At 43.9% G+C, this 20,552-nt stretch overlaps 2 protein-coding genes across 10 annotated transcripts in view; both read right to left on the bottom strand.

Moving 5' to 3' along the window:
• Positions 1 to 213: 213 nt before the first annotated feature.
• On the bottom strand, positions 214 to 12,640 carry PQBP1 (poly-glutamine tract binding protein 1). 2 transcript variants are annotated; one of them, XM_076520458.1, is made up of 7 exons: positions 4,075 to 12,640; positions 1,538 to 1,613; positions 1,268 to 1,377; positions 1,028 to 1,203; positions 773 to 953; positions 519 to 682; positions 214 to 424 (listed from the first exon to the last, which is right to left on the bottom strand). In XM_076520458.1, the coding sequence occupies exons 1-7, from the start codon at positions 4,123 to 4,125 to the stop codon at positions 232 to 234; spliced, it is 951 nt and encodes a 316-aa protein (XP_076376573.1). In that variant the 5' UTR covers positions 4,126 to 12,640; the 3' UTR covers positions 214 to 231. The 2 variants fall into 2 exon arrangements, with proteins under 2 accessions (XP_076376573.1, XP_076376574.1); XM_076520459.1 differs by having other exon boundaries at positions 1,538 to 1,594.
• A 615-nt stretch (positions 12,641 to 13,255) lies between these two features.
• The window catches only part of Mef2 (myocyte enhancer factor 2), a 67,875-nt gene continuing 60,578 nt past the window's right edge, over positions 13,256 to 20,552 (bottom strand). For 5 of the 8 annotated variants that reach the window (XM_033473434.2, XM_033473430.2, XM_076520457.1 and 2 more), the window contains 5 exons: positions 19,014 to 19,172; positions 18,331 to 18,466; positions 17,959 to 18,215; positions 17,387 to 17,571; positions 13,256 to 17,007 (listed from right to left, as the gene is read on the bottom strand). In XM_033473434.2, the coding sequence (XP_033329325.1) occupies positions 16,554 to 17,007; positions 17,387 to 17,571; positions 17,959 to 18,215; positions 18,331 to 18,466; positions 19,014 to 19,172 (1,191 nt within the window). In that variant the 3' untranslated portion in view covers positions 13,256 to 16,553. The remainder of the gene's footprint in view (positions 17,008 to 17,386; positions 17,572 to 17,958; positions 18,216 to 18,330; positions 18,467 to 19,013; positions 19,173 to 20,552) is intronic. The other 3 variants (XM_033473437.2, XM_033473436.2, XM_033473435.2) reach the window with 3 other exon arrangements.

Here is a 20,552-nt window from a genome sequence, read left to right as displayed (position 1 = left end):
GGATTAATTGCAAAATAGAAAAAACATTCTAAAAATTTAAAAACACTGTTGTGTTATTTTTAACTCATTTAAGTTAATAAGAAAAGTAACAAACTTTTATATTACTCCTGCATCTTGCAGTTAATGAATGCAATTCTTATTTTGCATAAAATCCACAGTCTTATAATTTATGGTGAATATAATCGAAGGGGAGTATAATAAATCATACGATACAGGTAACAGTTGGATATTTTATTCTGGTTTTTCGGGGCCCGACACTTTGGGTTTGTTAGACGATTCTGATTCCGGTTTGCTGGCCCTATTTGATCTAAGTACTGCGCCTGGACTAGGATACGGTCGCATCTGATAAAGTGGCCCCGAGGCTGTTGTATCAGCTCCCGTTTTAGCTTCGTTGTGCCTTGCCAAACCGTCTGACCACTTACCCCTGAAAAGTTATTAAAAGTATAATAACATATACCACGTTTCTAAGCACAGAACTTGAAAACTTCGACGTTGCCAAACAAAATTTGATTCGATACCGTGGAATATCGCTGTAAGAAGCTGGATCCATGGGATCCAGAGTACGGTCCTTTTTATCCTTGCTATCGGTCCTTTCCAATCTTTGATTCCTTTTGTTATCCCCTGGTTTGTATTTCAATCTGTTTTCTATTTTCCTCTCCTTCTTAGTCTCCGGTTCGTCTACCTGGATTCATAGTAATAGTAATAATTAATAGTAATAGTATTTAAGTGTTGTTAATACTTGAACTAGTAATTATTCAAATAAATCACTGACTTCTGCTTGTTCTTGATCACTGCCGCTATCATCGCTAGATAAATTATCGTCCTGTTCGGCTGCTTTCAGATGTAGTTCCTCCCTCAATTGAGAAGCTGGCTGCGATATTTGACATTTTGGATGACCCGGTGGTAACCAAGCTACTAAATCCGATGACCAGTCCCAGTAGTAATGCTGTCCGCTATTTATTAAACGCAAACATTAGTTTAATATAAACAGATATAAGATGTTTATATATGTACAGTAGATAATTACCAGCCAGGATCGTAGACAGCTTTCCAAGTCTCTGGTAAAGGATACTTTTGCACGAGCCTCATCTGTTTCTTCAAATACTTGTCGGAGGGTTGCACATGCCCGAGGCTCCACAGCTCCTTGCACTTTTTTGTGCAGTCGTGATAAATATTATATTTGTTTGGGCAACCGCTGTAACCCTACAATCAAAATTTCAATGAACACACCACGATTTATATTATTCGGTTTTACCGGTTGACTTACCATAAATTTCTGAGAAATATCAATTTGACTGATATCATCTTTTGCACTGTCGTAGTCTTCCGCAATTACCTCTTCGTGAACCCTTTTCTTAGCTTCTTTCTTCGACAATTCTGAAAACGAATTTCGCCGCAATTAAGGTTATGTTTACCAAACGTACGTAGATCAAGCTTCTTAGAATTTCGAAAAATGTCTAAAGACAATAGAAATCATAGCGAACAATGAATGCATGAATGAATAAATACACCATGCAGAATTTCCAGTTATACACACCATGTTTCTCCGATCCAGAAATCAGTCCTCTCTTCGCAAGTCGTGCGGCTAGGGCAGCTGGAAGCGGCATTTTACTCTGTTAAATAATTTATATGTCACACCGTTTTCTTTCGAATATAACTACGCAGCCGGCTGCAGATGACAATGACAAATAATTCGCTTCGTGTGTCACGAAAAATTTCAAGAAATAAACTCGTTATTTACAGCAGCGCGTCACTGTACACACTAACCCCTAGCGGGCCAACCGGCTTAGAACACTCTGACGTTGGTCGAAAATCGCAACCCCAAACATTGGTCGAAGTTGTTTGAATCGAATTCGAGTCGATACTTCAAATTTGAATATTTGAATATATTTTAATGTTCGGATAGATTTAAAATTAACTTGAGTTGATTAATTTCGCCAAGGAATAATTTGTTGCTTATTAACTGAACTTGCTTTCGCGCGAAAGCACAAAATGACAAAATTATTGCGTGCATTTTCGTGGAAATTAATGCAATCGAATAGAAAGCGTGTTGGGGTGAGATAAAGAAGATGTACCGTTAACGGAATACCGTTAATAAACGGACGGAGAAAATGATAATTTCGAACGAAAATTCGACCGATATTCGTCTCGATATTAGAGACGACGAAATTTATACCGTTCATGGAAACGTAGGGCGGGGATGCGTGAACGAAAGGTAATCAAATCGATCGCGTGAAATGATCACGTTCCACAGATGACACCCGTTGACAGTAATCGTTCAGAATATATTTACAAGAGCAGTACAAAGAATAACGCGATATTACACGTACATATTTCGTTACGTACACTAACAAGTAATTGGTAAGCAGGTGAACAGTTTAATTGTTAATCGAGGCACGTGACAATAAGGCATTTCTACAGAGGACAGATACGATCGTATACACATAAGACGCCGATCAATTGAAAACCGCTTTCGCTCTTCCGTTTTATTCGGAGATCTCGAATAATCTCGTTGACCGGTCTACAAAGTACAGTGTATACAATATACAATATATAATATATAATATATGATATAGAATATAGAATATATAATATATGATATATAATATAGAATATATAATATAGAATATATAATATAGAAAGTGTCTCGTTTACCGCGATAATTATCATCAGCAAGTTCTCGGTCGTCGCGAGCTTCCTTCGTTAAAGAGATCCGGTAAAAATTCGGAACAGCCGAGAGAGAAAGAAAGAGAGAGAGAAAGAGAGAGAGAAAGAGAGAGAGAGAGAGAGAGAGAGCGCACTTTTCCTGTTCGAATCCAGTCCGAAGAACAATTAATAAACGGGACACTCGGCCGAAAAGAATGCCCGGTCAACAGATCGGTCGCGAACAAAATTTTGCTTCTCGTCGATCTTACATGTTTACAATCGTACGAATTACACTTTAGTGGACGTCACAATGAAATTTGTGTTCGGTACACGGTGCAGAGATGTGTGTACCGTGTTATCTTTCTTTTCTTTTTTTTTTTTTGTTTCTGTGCGTGTTCCGTTACACCGATTACAGTATACCCACAATTGTTCGCGTCTTTTGTTCAACGCGTATGCGTATGCCTACGCGCGCGCGTGTGTGTGTGTGTCACGTGTACACCTGCTGCGTGTATATATGTATGTCCAAAGTACGTGTGCGTAGACTGTAGAGACAACACCGTGGTAAAGTTAGCGCAACAGAGCCCGCCGTTGTTTTTTTTACCGAATTTCAATCGAATTTCGTACGCCGGTGCGGCGGTTCGTCGAACGCGTCGCGTTCGAAAACACGGCGCGAACCCTATCGGAAAATGCACATGTGGCCAGGCTCTTTCGCACATCTTTGGAATAATTGTACAAGTTCGGAGAGTGTTCGGATTGGTTCGGGGAGATCGAGGTGGACCGTTGAACAACGTGAACATCACGGGCTGTGTGCTGCTTACACATTGGGGCTGTTGTTTCGCATTTGTATGGGGAACGAATATGCGTGTGTGTATGTGTATGTATGTATGTGTCTGTGTTTATTTTTCACTACCAAAGAAAGGAGAGCATGATGCGAGGCAAGCGATTAAGAAACAAATGTTTTCAGATACGAGTTCCAAGGATCTCAAATTTCTGTTACACAACGAAAAGAATATCTGAAGAAAGGAAGAGATAGAAAGAAAAAGGGAGAGAGAGAGAGAGAAAGAGAGCTGCTAATTAATCAGAAAAACATTAGCACGCGTACGGTCAGAAATTCGATTGTGACTTGAAATCGCGAGTCCGTTTCTCGGTGAAACAGAGATCTCGGGAGTTTGCAGGAACCATCGGTGGTCCGATCAGATGCAAGAGGATGGCTCGACGGAAAGCAGGCTGCGAGACGATTCGCGAGACAATTTGCGAGACAGCAAGCATGGGACCCGACGACGCTAGTCCGCCGTTCCGACGATCACGATAGGACGGCGCCCGATAAATCGTTCCTCAGATAAAAGACAGTTTCCGCGAAGACAGTTTTTCCGGCAGATAGAACAGGGCAGGTGATAACGAAGGACCGTTTCCGGCCGGCGCACATACCTTTGGACACCATTCCCGGTACCGAAGGGACTCGAGACGACCAGGTCGCATCCTAGGGAACGTCCGACAGCGAATCGTTCGTCAGGCGGTCGTAGAATTATCGTCGACAATAAGAGAGAACAGGTCGGACCAAGAAGTGTATGTACACGCGTGCATACGTCGACACAGGGGAAGAACGCGAGCGACAATTTTCTCGCACATGCTCCGTGTTCTCCTTCGACGCGCGATGTTTTTGTGCGCCAAATAAAATACTACGAAATATAAAAACCAAGTAAAATGTATTCTATGGGAAACATCATATCGTTATGCTGATACACTGAAATATAACCGCAATGCGTGTTTTACAATGTTTCACGCCTGTGCGTGGACACGTGTGTCTTCCGCGTATGCGTGTCTCCGTGTAAGTGTATGTGTCTGTGTGTGTGTGTGTGAGTACGTGCTTGTATTTCGTCGGGAAACGATTATCGCTTGTGCCGCTGAAACTCGGACGAGCATCGCGCCGATCGAGTTAATAGGCGGTAAATTGGCGCGCTAAATGTACAATCGTCGTGATCGGTAATGTATCAATTAATCGTGAACCGAAACGGAACAGGAGCGACGGGGGGAGAGAAACGGGGAGAAATCATAATAATAGTAGCAGCCGATGGTAGCAATAATCAGAAGTGGTGGTCGGTAGTTACAATAGTAGTAGTAGTAGTAGTAATAGTATTGGTAGTAGTAGTAGTGGTGGTAGTAGTAGTTGTAATTGTTGTAGTGGTAGTGATAGTGATAGTGATAGTAGTAGTAATAGTATTTGTTTGTAGTTGTGTAGTAGCAGTAATAGCAGTAGTAATAGTAGTAGTAATGCTAATGATCACGATGACGATGACGTTGAGGTATGACGATCACACGTCGATGATTATAGCGTTATCGATAATAATATAGTGTATTCATTAACAACAATCGGATATGTCAAGCACCAAAGAAATACGTATCTAACAACGAGACGCTTCGAGTCGGCGGATTGCGAGCACTTCCAGAGCGGGGATCATCCGGCCACGCAGCCGAGGTGTGTGTCAAATTCGAAATTCAAGTGAAATCGAAACCGATCGATTTCGAATAGAACGAACGATCTCGAATAGTTCTTCCGGTTCGAGTTCGGATCGTTGGCTCGCGATCTACGGCCGCGAACGAAGTGCTCGCAAACGGCGAACGACTCGCGCACGAATACAGAAATCGCGATTTCACCGCTGTGTGACACGTGGCTTCACTGCGAGTTCGCAATCCGCAGCTCGCTACGAGCCCTATGTACATCGAGGGATGAGGGGGGTGGGGGGCGCAGAGCTTTTCGACTTTTCCAATGCGAATCGGAACGACGGGGGGCGAGCGAGGAATGGAAATGAAAAAGAGGGCCGAAGAGAAGTCTTCGGTACCGGAAATCGGCGATCCTGAATCGACGAGAGAAAGAGAAACGAAAAGAACGGAGGAGAGAGTTCGGATAACGAACGAGAAAGAGAGAAACGAACAAAGGATAATATTAAGCGTAAAAGTCGGTTCGTCTTAATTGATAATTGACGATGGCACTGTACACATACGAAAATTACACCCCCACCCCCCGCCCCTCACTCTCGCTCTCTTTCTCATGCACACACTCGTACGCGCCTCACGCACTTACACCGTTTCTCGTTTTATCCTCTATTTGAACAACGCACAACTATAATATGCCATAACATTCGAATAACAAAGGCTGTCGTCCATTCAACAGCGTCTCGCGCGAACGACGCTGGACCGACCGACGGTCGACGCAGCGATGCTGCGTGCCGCGCGTTACGTTTTTCTCTTTTTTAATTCCCATTCTATTCGATCCACGGGCACGTGGATTGTTGCATCGCGTACAGGTGGTGGATTCGCGCGCGTTTCAATCGGACGTAACGACGATGGGCACGCGCGTCGAAGCCGATCCGACGTCGTTCGCGCGCGCGCGGCGCCGTTAAATGGACGACGGCCTTAACAATCTAATACACGTAACGCGATCAAAGAGTCCGCTCTGTCGCAATCTCTCGCCGCTTCCGACTTATTAAACGCACAGCGTTCTTATCTCTCTCTCTCTCTCTCTCTCTCTCTCTCTCTCTCTCTCTCTCTCTCTCTCTCTCCTTGTCACTCTCATCATCACTCTGTCTTTCGAACACTCGACACTCTCCTTCGCCTCACCGGATTTCGCGCTCTGTTCTCGCGTGTCCGCGCATTTCCGTTAACAAGTACAACGTAAACGTTTCATATAAGTATCATAGAAATAACAGTATAGAGCTACGGAGTTACAGTTCCTTGCACTGGTCGTGTTCCCGGGATCGTGTAATTCTATTAGGGTTGCTCCCAGCGACCCCCCGTGACCTGATATACCTAAGCGAGATTTTACGCGCGCTTCGACCTTTCTTTCGCCTGCGTCGAAATTCTACAGCCTCGAAATATAGAGCCGGAGGTACATGTTTTGGTCGATTCTCGTTCTCGGAACGCCTGCAGCGATGTCCCACGCGTTGCACAATTTTGCAATCCGGGAGGACGATATACAATGCGTCGCTGCAGGGTTGCATCGTATTGTATTTGGTTGAATTTCTAGTCGAATTCGTAGCGAGAGAGAGAGAGAGAGCGAGAAAGAGCGAGAGAGAGAGAGAGGAGAAGAACATGATCGACGAAAAACGTACCAATGATCGTGTCGCACGCCGAACGGTTTAAACAGCCAGACCAAAGATATTTCTGCGCGAAGATAACATGTTCTAGAACGCGATGCGAGACGCGACGAAGAAGCGAAGTGTCGCGTGGATCTCTCTTAGGATTCTCTTACGTAACATCGAGCAGAGTACGTCGGTACGATTGCTACTACTACAGAAAATAAGCTCCTGTTCGACGTCGATCGAGTCGAGGACTCGCGAATTCGAGTCACGCAGAAACATCCGCGGTCCAGTCGCCGCGACAAACCCACCCCCGTTCGTTCTCCCTCGATGTTCGTTAAAAAAAACGACGCGGTCGCTACGTGACTTTACAGAGATATGTTCGGTTTTTAAACGCACTTTTACATATACGTATACAACAGAGTGGCCAGTATAACCGGGATGGGCTGATTCTACGTGTCAAAGTCAGTCGAAAACGTGGAATAATATATCTTTTCGTTCGAGGCGCCGTTTTCGAGACGGATCGAACAGATATAATATACTATCGAATAGGAATCGAGTGGCTCGCGCGTCCGTGCATGGCATGCCAATTCTACTTCTGGTCTTGCTACAAGCCACGTGGTACAGCAATGTCTCCCTTACTGACGCTCGGATTGTCCACAGAAATGGACAATTTGGGATACGATTGTTCGAGCCTCGCAGCTCGTTTTTACAGTTGTTGACAATTCGTAACTATAAAAATGAACCGCAAGGATCGAATAATCGTATCTTCTTTACCTAAATTGTCCATTTGTCCATCTCAATCTGAGCGTCAATTAGAGAGACATTACTGTATTCGTGCGTCTTCCAACTCGGTTTTCTCGAAAACGCAGCCTCGAACGAGGAAACGTTATTCCATTTTCTTATCGACTTATCTTTGCACGTAGACTGTCCGTAGAATTCTATGTAAAATTTGCCTTACGTTACTTCACTGTTACGGTTTAATTTACCGTTAGTTTTCTTTATCGTTACTTTATCGTTATATTTTAGTTTACAGTTACCTCACCGTTACTTTATACTTTAACGTTATATTTTACTTTACAGTTACTTCACCGTTACTTTATCGTTACTTTAACCGTTACTTCGCTTCATTTCTTGGGATCGTTTATTTGGATCCGCACCCGATATACACACAGTTTCCGCCTAATTCCCCCCGTTCGTTTCAATAAAGTCGCATCCGTATTTGTATCAACTTGAAAAAATATTCCGACCGTCGAATCTCGCTGGAATCGTTTCTCGACGGACGTCGGGCGCGCGCGTCCGATCCCCGTGAAACAAACATCGCGGCGCGACGCGGCGTTTCGAATTCAAGTACCGCCGAATCAACCTACAAATAATCCCGGTCGATCAAAATATAGAAATCACGATGGTTACGCGTGAACGTCTTACTCCCTAATCGTCGAGATCACCGGATCGATAATTATTTGAAACACAATGCCGAGCGCCCCTTGGCCCTCCGCGCCTCGCCGGCGCGCGTTCTTCGAGCAGCCCTTCGTTTCTCGTTGTTCTCCCCGCGTTTCCGCCGAGATCGCTCGAGAAATCGGTGACAGTATGCTACACACTCCCTTGCCGGAAAGGGAGATTTCGGAGAAGCGAAGGACCGATCGGCGAGCAAAATGTCGGCGAGACGGCGAAGGGCGAAGGGCCTGGCGGGACGCCATACCTGGGTACCCTGGTCGAGGGTGATTGGTTCCCGAGAGTTCGCAACAATTTGCTCGAAAGGCACAAAAGGTCAATGAACCGCGCGCGATTCCGTTAATTAAATCGTTAACACATTATTTACAAGTCTCTCTCTTTCTCGTTCTCCCCTTCGCTCGCTCTCCCCCCCCCCATCTTTACCTAGCTACCACCCCCCGTCGTCTGTACAATATTTTTATTTTATTTGCTACGCGTTGAAATTTTTTCAGAGAACGCCGAATATCGTTTCTTTCGCTGACCGGCGGACAACCGGCGAGAATTCGGCGCGGAATCAGCGAGAGCTAGCGAGAGAATCGGAGCACGCGCTCGCGCTCGATAGAAAAAATGTATTCGCACATATTCTCGGCCCTCGGACAATAAAATTGCACTACCCGTAAAAAATACAATTTTCTACGCGTCGCTGCTTCTCTCGAAACATAGAAAATACGCTGCAACCGCGACCACTACGTTAGACTCTTTTCAACAATTGCTACATAACTCTCTCTCTCTCTCTCTCTCTTTCTCTGTACATACGCGCAACCCGATCGAACGAAGAGCATTGTTGTTCCGTAAAAATCGGCCACTGCGACTCCCGTATTCGATCGCGCCGTGTCGCGTCGCGGTGCGCGAATTTCAATGTAGAATTTGAAATCGTCGAATCCGATTAGAGAAAGACGAGCGCTTCTCGGGATCGAATACGCGAGTCGCCGTCATTCGTGGTCGCATAATTCGCATAATTTACGTAATAAAATCTTCGGTACTGTTCAACGAGGATATCCTTTTATTGTGAAACTTCGCACAACCCTCGGAAACGATCGAACGGATTATTCTCTGATCCCGTTTCGAGAAAGTTAGGACACGACGAGTACACGAGTGCACAGAAGCGCGCGGGAAAAAATTGACTTTCGAGAGAGCTCGATATCTTGAATCGCGACGAGATTTCGATCCGGCGAATCGTGTACTCGGTCGACGATCGTCCTCGGGTTCGTTCGACGAAGAGGCGCGCGTACAACAGCTCGAATCTAAAACGAGTGGCCGCGAAGTTTCGGGGCGCCAAGAAAAATACCTGGTCTCAAACGGCTGCGATCCAAAAACTTTGCTCCCAATTAGAAAAGCTCTCTCTCTACGCCTGTTCTATCTATTCTCGCTATCCGTAATCTGTTTTACATGTTCCGCAATATTTTACCCCTTACACGATTACGAGAACGTGTTTCTTTTTTTTTTCCTTTTTTTTTTCTAATGATGGTCCGTTTTCATTTCACAGCGTTTCGTAACAACTTCAAATAGTCTCTGAGTTTTCAACTATACGATAGAGATCGCCTCTCGCGGCGTGTACGTGTTACAAATATATACATGCACCGGGTGTCGTCCCGTCTCGATCGACAAATGCGATTCTCTACAGAAGACTGTTCGTTATTCGATCAAATAATTCATGGTATATGCATGAAGGGCACACGAAGCTTATCGTTATCTCTTCTTCTTCTTCTTTTTTAACGGAATTGTATAATTTTTTAATATGCACCATTCGACGCGTCTCAGAATTCTGAATAGACGTTGTTAACCGCGATTTATGCTGACAAACCATTGCTACAGGAGGTATTTGAATTTTAACCCTTTGCAGTCGAAGCTATTTGAATTCGAAATCCAAAACATGATTTCTGATCTACGGTATTTCTATTTTATATAATTTATTGCGATTCATGCGTATGAAATTGAGCCTATTGGCAAGTACAATGCAATTTTAATAGTTTTTTTTTAAGTACAAAAGAGTCTGATGCTCTTAGAATGATTTTGAAAAATAGTATACCAATTTTTAGTGGCGCCTCAGAGTCGCCATTCGAGTACAAAGGGTTAACACTGCGAATATCCCTAATGTGCATGATTATATAATTCCGTGTTCATGCGTACACTCACAGAAAAAATAGTATCGCCGCATTACGCTCTTCCCTTTCCCGAAAATAGAAAAAGTATCGTATGAAAGATTTTGTTCGAGCAACGAACGGCTCTGGAGATAATCACATTTATCGATCACAATGGGACACCCTGTAAGTATGCGTATGTGTGGTGTATGTCCTATGTATGTATACATATACAATATATATGTATATATAACACATAAGCATACCGGTAGGGCAACAAATTTCGAATTGCTCGTCGCGATTATCCGCGAAACAACCAAAATTTCCTTCGAACTCGAAATCAATGAATTAAAAACATCGATTCCCAGAGTTATTCCAAATTGATGGCTTGAGCCGCGTGTGTACAGGGTGTCTGTCTGGTAACCGGTACGAAACTCAGCTTGGAACGGCGCTGATGCATTGGAGAAAGAACGATGGCAACGGGTTCGATTTTCGCGTTACGTTTACAAAATGAACACGGCAGAGATATTTATCAACTTCGACATCGCCGCTTCTTGCTTCTTGGTCGGTTCTCCGGTCCGTTGCCAGACAGTCTGTATAAGAGAACGGGTAAGAAAAATGTTTTATTCCGCGCGTCGCTGCCTCTCGCTTTCGATCGCCGACGATAGATAATAAATAAATCGAATGATCAACGATCCGAAGCGAAAGTGGTCGGTGTACAACAACGTTTCTTTCACTGGGCATATATTTCGCATCGAGAGAGAGATCTCGTCTCGCTCTCGGTTACAACCGTGGTCTCGATGTCATTCAGGAGCAACTTCTGGAATTCGAGAAGGAAATCCAACCAACGATAGATAACGTTTGATTACTGATTACCGATTAGTATTAGATATCCATTGGACCGATAACAAGTGAACATATATAGATATATATGTATGTAATGTATGCATATACATATATATATATGTATAGATTGTTTAGATGTATATATGCGTAACAATGACTCTGTGACTCTGTGTGCAGAGGTGCATAGATTAATTAGATCAACTGCAAGGAAACTGTAGTAAAAACAGCTATGGTCGCACGCAGGCGTTTTTCTTATGCTATTCCACTATTCAGTGTACAAAGGAATGATCCAAATTCGGTATATAAGTCGGTTAACAAAATTAATTTCAATCGATTAAAAGAGATAGGATTTCCGCGAATTTTCGTTTGTACACCTAACGGTCTATTTTGTACAGTATATTTATAATCTCGAAGTTCACCACCAGTATACGACGTACATACGTAAATATTTAGAAAAAACGAAACAATTTTTATTTCACGTATTGTTTTTCATGGTTTATATGTAATTATTTGAACACCTCTGTGTCGTAGAAGAAGCAAATTTCTCTTTAAGTATTCCCAGGGCTACTGGACACTCACTGTTCTGTGTCCAGCGAGATGAGACACGCAACGAAAACTAGTTCTCTCTCTCTCTCTCTCACACACACACACATACTCTTTCTCTTTCACACACACATACTTTCTCTCTCTCCCTCTCTCTCCCATTTCCTCGGTCAAGTATATTTGTCCGTGTAACGCGTGTGTACGTGTGAGTTTTTTTTTCTATGTAACTTACATGTATTTCATATTAAAAATATACATTAAAATGTATGTACAATGTATTGTTTACGTACACCATTCAACAAGTTCCCTAGCTTTAGAGGTATCGCTACGTATATGTTTGTTTTCTCCTCTCTCTCGTGTGTCTGTTCTGTCGTCTGCCTGTGTGTGTCTCACAGTTGAAATAGATCGGTAAGCGAACGTAATCCTTGCCCTATGCTTTATGCATCACGAATGTTATTCGACTCAACGAGACCGAGTGTCGGTGGATCGAAGATTAAACAGTAACAACACAGACGTCTCTCAGACAGTTTCCAATATCGAAAATTATCATGCCCTGTAACCAGACAGCGGATTTTCCTGCAGACTTTCCATTGCTTGCTTCCTTGTTTGCTCATGTTAAAACGGAATAGAATAACACGATTTCCCTCGTCGAGGCAACAAATTGTTTATCTCGTAAATTAATTAACAAATAGAAGAGAGGTCGCAACAATTATCCGCCGTTTATACGCGACACGCCGTACAAACCGAGAACAATTCATAATGGTAGCATCGCATTTTGGATTTTGTGCAGTTCATTCTAGAGATACTTGGATTTATGCGCGCGCGCGCTTTGGATCGTGAGCACGAGATCGTCTTCGCCAAACATTATTTTTTTCGAGCGTGGTCGAGCGTGACAAACTGATAGAAACGATCGTTAGACTGCGTTTTAAGATTTTAATCGAACGCAGAAAACGATAACTTTTCGACCAATTACACAATTATGGAAATTTATGAAGATGCAAACTATCGGTGAACATATATTTCTTGTTGTTGTTGGCAGATTTTTTTACGGTCGGCACGTTTCGCGCGAAATACGCGACAAATTTGAAAGAATGCGCGCAGTCTGACAATCGCCTGTTCGTTTTGGAAACGCGTATCGACGTTCTCCCATTCGTGAAAAAATAGAACTTCTGAGGCGTACAAGGAACTGTTCTATCATCGATTCTATGCTAAATAATGGAAGGGTCGATCTCGAAGTCACGACTAACAAATGCACTCGATGCGATAGATTATTTGTGCCGTAGGATTCCGTTCGTTCGAATATGTTTGCGTAACTACATCGGTTAACGAAAAGTTATCTGACGAACGCAAGACACGCGTCGCCGAGAATAATGCAGAAGTTTGTGCAAAACCTGCTGCAGCTACTGAAAACGGTCGGACGAAGCGCATAACACAGTAACACAGAAACTCTTCTGAGAAACGGTCTTACAATATTAGGTAATTAATAATATAATTAACAGTAATTATATCATTAAACGATCCACCTGTCGCGGCTAAGAAGTATCTGGAACCAATTTAAAGTATCGCAGATTATCTTTCAAGGATTTAATTCAGGCATGTACACTTAAATTCACACAGCGACATATACATATACATATATATATTATATATATTGGATATATACATTATATATAAGTATACATAGTATCGGTTCGAATACAATCAATTTTGCATCAATAGGAAAATGTTTAATAACTAGTGGAGACATTCTTTTATATATATATATAATATATATATATTCGCGCGCGTGTGTGTATATGTGTGTCTGTGTGTGTGTATATATATATGTATATATATAGTTTTTTAATACATTAAATCTTACTTTTTTTCGTTATGAAAAATAACAATTTCTTTATACTTTTTTCTCCTTTGATAAAAAAGTGTGTTGGCTAAGAGATTGCACTTTGTGATCATCTTAAAAATTTGTGATTAATTATATTAGTGACTATACACAATTGTATCTTATGTTTCTCGCACACCGATTGTTCGTACAGTCATCAGATACGTTACTATTATAAGTTAGTAAAGAACAAAGTTTATTCGTCGAAGATTATACGGCTTCCTTTCCATCTCGTTTCATTTCAACGTACGCGTACGCGTATAATCTTCGGTCACGATTATAGTAAAGACTGACTTGCCGGTGTTGTCGGCCCAACCGGAGAGATCATCGTTCAATTATCTCTTGAAAATTTCGATTCGATAGGATCTCTTCTCTTTCCATTTTAGTCGTTCCAAGCCGAAGGATGTTCGATCTCAATGGCGCCGCGGTTTCGAATCACGATCCATTGTTTTTCGGCATCAACGCGAGTTCACAGTTTATTTTTCGTAGTTGCACGCACGATGCACTCTCGACGACCAGGAGGCGCGCGCGCGCGAGCGTGTGTTTGTGTATGTGTAGATGGACATGATTGTACGTATGTGTTTATTTTGCATGTGTTGAAGGAACACGCGCGCGCTGACAACGTGGGCAAGTCACCTGAAAGGAGGGCCACAAATGGTGCCAGGCACTATTTATTCATATACCGTTTTGTGTATTCCATTAATTACGTTCAAATTACGTTCAATTACGCTATATAATGTACCAAATATGATTCTTGAGAGCAGCTCAAGTGTTAGGATACATCCTGAGATTGAGTAAAGCATAGGCTGAGACCATCTCGAAGCGGTTTTAACCACGAAGAAAACAACAATTGTGTGAATGTGTGTATGTATTTTGTGTGTGTACGTCTTAGCGCGCGCGCGCGCGCGCGCGCGTGTAGCTTTTCGAATTGCAACCCTGTCCGGCCGAAATGTTCTGGATATGACGATTTGATAATGCGAGGATTCTAAGTCACCGAGAGAGATTTCCGTTCCGATAGAATGATCGGTGGTTGGACAAGGTCTAGACTGCGTGTCGTTGTATGTCATCTTTTTTAGGTTCGAAGGGTTGCAAATGTTCCTTCCTCTCGTCCGTCTATATCCTATTTTCCTCTTTCATATCAAATGTGCAAAATACTTGTGAAAAATGTATATATAACGTATCATCGTATGTATACAGATGCGAGTTTGCGTGTATATACCTTTGCTCTTTATCCTCCATTAATAATCAACACTATATAATAATATGCTTATCTCACATAGAATATTTGCGTATATCTCTCGTCTATTACCTCGCGACAATCAATATATTAACATTTCTCGATTGTGTTCCGCGGGAACGTATCGTAAAATTCATCTTGAGTACAGCAGCCGATTTATCATTTATACATCGTTTTCCTTAGCGGACATAGACCGTTAATTTATAAGTTCGCTAAAAGAAAAAGACTCTCCACTTGCGTCAAAAACGAAAACACAATACCAACGGTCAGCGTGCACGTTTCGCGGTTCACCGTTCCTCGAGTCGTCACGAATATATGTATGATATATCGGGGAAACTTCGATCAACGGTGGTTGTTTTTCCGATGGACCGCGAAACGCGAACGAATCGTTAAAAACTAAAAGGAGAAACGAGTAAAAGACGAACCACGATACGCGTATATATGATCTTCAGATATTTTCCACGAATAAAATTGTTGCACGATCCTTCGATTTTCATTTTTAAGAATAGTACGGTTGGTTTTACAAGCGAGTAGTAATTACCATTTACAAAAATAAAAGAAGTGTAGAAAGACGAAAAAGAGAGAAAAAGGGAGAAAAAAAATAATAATAAACGAAAAAAAGAACGAAAAAAGAGATTGTAGAATAAAATTTCTATCGCTAATCGAATATCATTATTTTCTGACTAGGCATTCGATTCAAAGAAATTATGTTCATCGTTTCCATTGGCATTCTTTGCGTAAACGTCAATTAACGGATTATGCCGCGAACTCGTCTACCTACAATCAACCCGCAAACAGAAAAAGAAACAAGTTAACGAAGTACAATTATCGGTAAATCCCTAGCATAAAAATTCTAGAACGTGGTACGCGCAAGCTCTTTTCGATAGATAGATTATAGAAATTCGGTCTGCCGATGCACCTAAATCCCGAAAACACCGCTTGCTCCCGAATCGCGATTCTCTCTATCCAGTCTCCGATAGAAACACACACCGATTCCTCTTTTTCCATTTCGTTTGCTTCCTTCCGTTCCGGGTTCCGAGTTTCGGGTTTCGGATTTCGGATTCCGGAAAGAATTAACCGTCGCCGCAGCGACAAGTACCAAGGACACAATGCCATATCACGAAGAAAATGACAATGAATTAATGACATATATACAAACAACTTTCATGCATTATATACATGAAAAATATGTATACGTACACATTACGTGTGTGTGTATATATATATATACACATATATACGTACGCGTGCAACCATTAGGGACATGTGTACGTGTTTGTGTGTGTGTCTATGTATACACATGTATACATATAAATATACATATACGTGTAACGCTTCAACATTATGGCACCGTTTTTTTGTTGCTTTTTTTTATTAAAATCGTCAAACAAACGCATTCTTCCACGGGCTTGAAAATATAAACAAATTTCTGTTTTCCATCCACTGATTCGGGCCGCCGCCCTTATTTCGACGCCGTTCGCCGTCCCCTTTCTCACATATATATTCACGTTTTTTCTGCCCGATCGTTCCCCATTTTTTTGGGCGTTTCAGACGTTTTTCGGCGGTTTTGGGCGTTTCGGGCGCGCTACTACGGGGCTCACCGGAGGGAGAACCAGTGGGCAAAACCGTGAACCGTAGCCTACGGATACTTCGAGTCCTGGAGAGCTTCACAAGCACTAAATGACGCCGTTGTACGTGGAGGTTTTCGCAAAAACAACCGAGCCGTGACTCCGCCCGCGCCTAATTTAATATTAAGTCGCCCAGCCCTCGGTGATCCGCGAGCGCTTCATCAAAGGCCCGTTCTCGTAGTCGGAGTTGTTCCCGGCGTTTCCGGCAGCGTTCGAGTGACTTGTTCGGATATCGGCGACCGTACCGCTACCCGGTGACGGCAGATTCGTCGGCGTTATGCTGCCCGAATGGGACGCCGGTGGGTTGCTGCTCGGTCTGTTCGATACCAGATTCAACGACTGAGGCCCGGGATGGGGCACGTGGTGAGGCGGCGGTGCCCCGGTGCTCGACGACGGGCCCACGTTCAGGGTCGTATGATGCAGACTGCTGCCCGTGCTAGGGCCGCTACTCGTCGAGCCGCTGTTACCTCCGTGCGGATCCCTGGGCGGACTGATCGGCTCGCTCTTTATCTTCACTGGCAACGGTGAAGTGGCTGGCGGCGGTGTACTACTCGACACGGCCAGATGCGGAAGACCACTGTAACAACACGATACAGCTAACATTTGCTCTTAACCAGTGTCCAAGAAAGCGTCAACCTTCGAACGATAACGATGATGGTCACACGATCACAACAATAGTCCCGCCTGACAAAGTATGCGCGCACAACAGTGCACGGTTAAGTTTACGGTCGATTCAAAGATCATCGATTGCGCAGAAAAGATACGGGCACGATATCTATCGATACGCTAGATAAAACGGTTACGCTAAATCAGGAAAAAAAGAACTATAGACCTCCAGTAGACGATGGAATACGACAGGGTGTTGTAAGATGGTATGTGCTCCAATTTATCGTCCAAGATCTATCGGACGTATAGTTTTCTTTTTCAGAAGTATAATTATGAAATATGTGATTTACCTGATGCTGGACATGGTGGCTGCCGAATACATTGATAAGTCATCAACGTACCTCTGATGAGACCATGCTAAACTCCCGAGGTCTGAGGAATAATCCGTTGGTCCGAAACTGGAGTAACCGGCTGGGACCGATGGCGTTTGTAGCGCTACCACCGGTGTGTTCAATGCTGATTGCGCATGGCCGCTCTGCGTACCGCGGACAGAAAAAATGAGAAACAGCACGGATTAGAGGGAGGCTCGCCCGACAACGGGGTGACAGAGTCACACACGGAGTCACGGTACATGAAAGGCCACCGTTCAAGCAATCGGAGGCCTTTCCTTGTCGAAACGTTCAACGATGTACGCATACGCCATTCGAAAAGGCAATTTGGACAGTCTGGACATAGCAAAGATCGTAGCGAGAACTTACTCGTTGCTCTCGAAATTTACCCGCGTAATTATTCGTTAGACATTGTCGCTCCGTTTGGCATTGTTTCGAGTATCCTGGCAAGCATTCGTTTCTAGCAGAGCCTGTGTGTGCACGGTCTTTCGTATGTCCAACCGAGAACCTTGTCTATACGTTCCAACACTTACATCGTAACTAGTGTCGTCGGAAAGGGGTTGCGTAAGGGGTGTTGGAATAACTACTCGTAGATTAGTCCTGTGAGGATGTGGCGGCGGTGGTGGAGGCGGAGGTTGCGGCGAATGCCTTGACGGATTACTGCCTTTGTTTGCGCTGCCTCCTCCGACTCCTAGCGCCGGTGAAGGACCCGGACTAGGGGAGCCACCCAGCGGCGATGCCGACGGGGGATATCCGTTGCTCATTTCCAACATCCCTCCAGGTGGATACACTGAAAACCATTGAATCGGTTAATCGGCCAGTTGATAATTGTTGGTCGGCAACATTCTCCACGGACGGCAAACAAAGACAATTACAGTTAACAACGGTGTTGGAGAAACAGGTACCTGAGTCAGTTTCAGAAGACGACGGTCGCGGAGAAATGCTGGTATGGGCCATTTGAGGACTAGATCCAAGTAGAGATTCGCCGAAACTATTCACTGGTACTGATACTGGTAGAGTGTAATTAGACTGCCCCATTGCCTGAAATCCCATCAAACCAAAGACAACACGGTTACCAACACGGATACCAGCATATGCTCGCGGTAACACGACTCGCGGATCCGTTTCCGTTGCTCGAATCGTTCGCATATTTTAAATCATCCGTCGTATTCTATCGCATTCGCATTCGCCGCATTGTGTTTGACATTTTTACAAGATGGATCGAACATCGAACGTACGAAAATAAGCGTCGAGCCAACCTAGCGAACCAATGCGAATTAAATCCAAGCCGCGCGCGTCTCGCCTCTACAATTCGCGCGTCCGATCGCGCTCGATGTTAATAAATTATTTAGAACACCGTTGAAAGGTAATCGAGACTGTTGCTCGTGCGAAAACTCGGCGCGGCAGATTCTCATGGGGGTGCGACGCTGGCCAAGAAACGGGACCGTATATATAACCGTATCGTTGGAAAAAATATCTATCCACAGTTTCTTTGGGCGAACAGGGGACGGAGGGAAAAGGAGCGGAAATAGGAGCTAAATGGAAGGAAGATACTTGGAGATTGTTGGAGACTGGCCGAGATACTTACGCGGGTACCGTTGTGCTGGTGCCTCTGCATCATCAGCTGAAACTCCTCGTCGATCTTGGTGTATTTGGCTTCGGTCCGCGGAGTCAGATTGTACTCGATCGCGTCCGGCTCCGGACTCTCTGGCGACATGGCACCCTTATGTTCCTTCTTGTTGAGTGCCTGCAAGTGTCAGCAGACAGGTTCACGTGACCACACCGCCCGAGGGCACTCAACCTTCGCATGCACGTTAATTTAAACGCTAAACAGCGGAGAGGCTGGCTGGTTGGTCAGCCTCCCTCTCCCTTTCTCACTCTCTCTCTCTCCCTTTCTTTCTCTCTCTCTCACACACACACACACACACATATACCAACTTTCCCTCTCTTTCCCTAGTATCACAACCGTTCCCGACAATGCTGCCTATCGGCGACCATCTCGGAAGCGTGTACAATTGTTCGCGAGATCCACACGAAATCGCGTAACGCGGTTATCCGACGCGACACGCTAAAAGACGCAAATGATTCTATGAATCCGAGACAATGCTTCCATGATGAATTCAAGTCGTGCGATTCGCCGGCAACCATTGCTCCTATTAATTTCGGGTCCGATTTCTTCGCGGAATTATCGCGGAAATTTCTACCTAGGATTTATTTAAACGGTTCTGCACCTTATCGACGGGCAGCCATGTATCATGCGATATACTTATACTTCGTTTAAAACATATAGATCTTTTTACTTACTAAATGATTATTAATACGTTGAATGCCATGGGGGTCACCGGTGACCGGCACTTAACTTGGCGGTGACGCCATGGGGGCCACCGGTGACCGGCGCGCCCAAATTGATATAGAAATATATATAATTTCAAACAAATGTCAATATCTAAAATTTTGTATCATTAGCATCGTCAATTCAAACAGTGACCCCTGTCGCAATTAACACGTCAAACATGGTTATACACTGTAACTTATCTATTGCAGATAATATTTCAACATTCTATGTATCATACAAAAGAAAATTCATCGTGGCGCCACGGACAATTTCTGTAAGACCGGCGTGGCATTCAACGTGTTAATGCAAATAAATAAAGGCTCACGGTTCCGTCGATAAGACGTTGAGAACCGTTTCCTCGCTCCGCGAGCGAATGCGATTCACGGTTTAGCCCAGCCCTGATTAGATCGACGCCAGTTACAACGCTTTACTCACCATAATAATATAATCGTCGGTATTTTAAACGATTCGCTAGGCCGCGACAAGTTCTTACGGTTCGAATCGGACCACCCGGTGGCGTAAGCATCGAAAACACCGCAGCATATTCCCAACAGGAAGGGCGTGTGTTGCTGGTGCACGCGCAAGCAAGCATATTTGCAACAATCTCGTGTAATTTCGATGATCGACCGGTGAAAAAGTTAATAAGCGGCGACGCTGCCTCGGGGATCGTGCAATTTTTCGCAGCGAAATCTCTCATTTAACCGGTACACGATCCACCGAGATAGCCGATACACCATCCGGCCGATCCTATAAATCCTACTTTGAAAACGATCCACGACGCTCTCGCTTTTC

Source organism: Megalopta genalis, chromosome 3 (genome assembly GCF_051020955.1).
Source record: "Megalopta genalis isolate 19385.01 chromosome 3, iyMegGena1_principal, whole genome shotgun sequence".
Taxonomy (NCBI): domain Eukaryota; kingdom Metazoa; phylum Arthropoda; class Insecta; order Hymenoptera; family Halictidae; genus Megalopta; species Megalopta genalis.
The sequence above is the reverse complement of the archived record's forward strand: the minus strand, read 5'-3'. Positions and strand labels throughout refer to the sequence as shown.

Bases quoted from the DNA above. Each gene is read 5' to 3' on its own strand.
- PQBP1 (XM_076520458.1), bottom strand. From the start codon at position 4,125: ATGCGACCTGGTCGTCTCGAGTCCCTTCGGTACCGGGAATGGTGTCCA. The intron at 1,204-1,267 runs GTAAGTCAACCG...TTTTGATTGTAG, and splicing joins ATATTTCTCAGAAATTTATG to GGTTACAGCGGTTGCCCAAA. The intron at 683-772 runs GTCAGTGATTTA...CTATGAATCCAG, and splicing joins GTGATCAAGAACAAGCAGAA to GTAGACGAACCGGAGACTAA.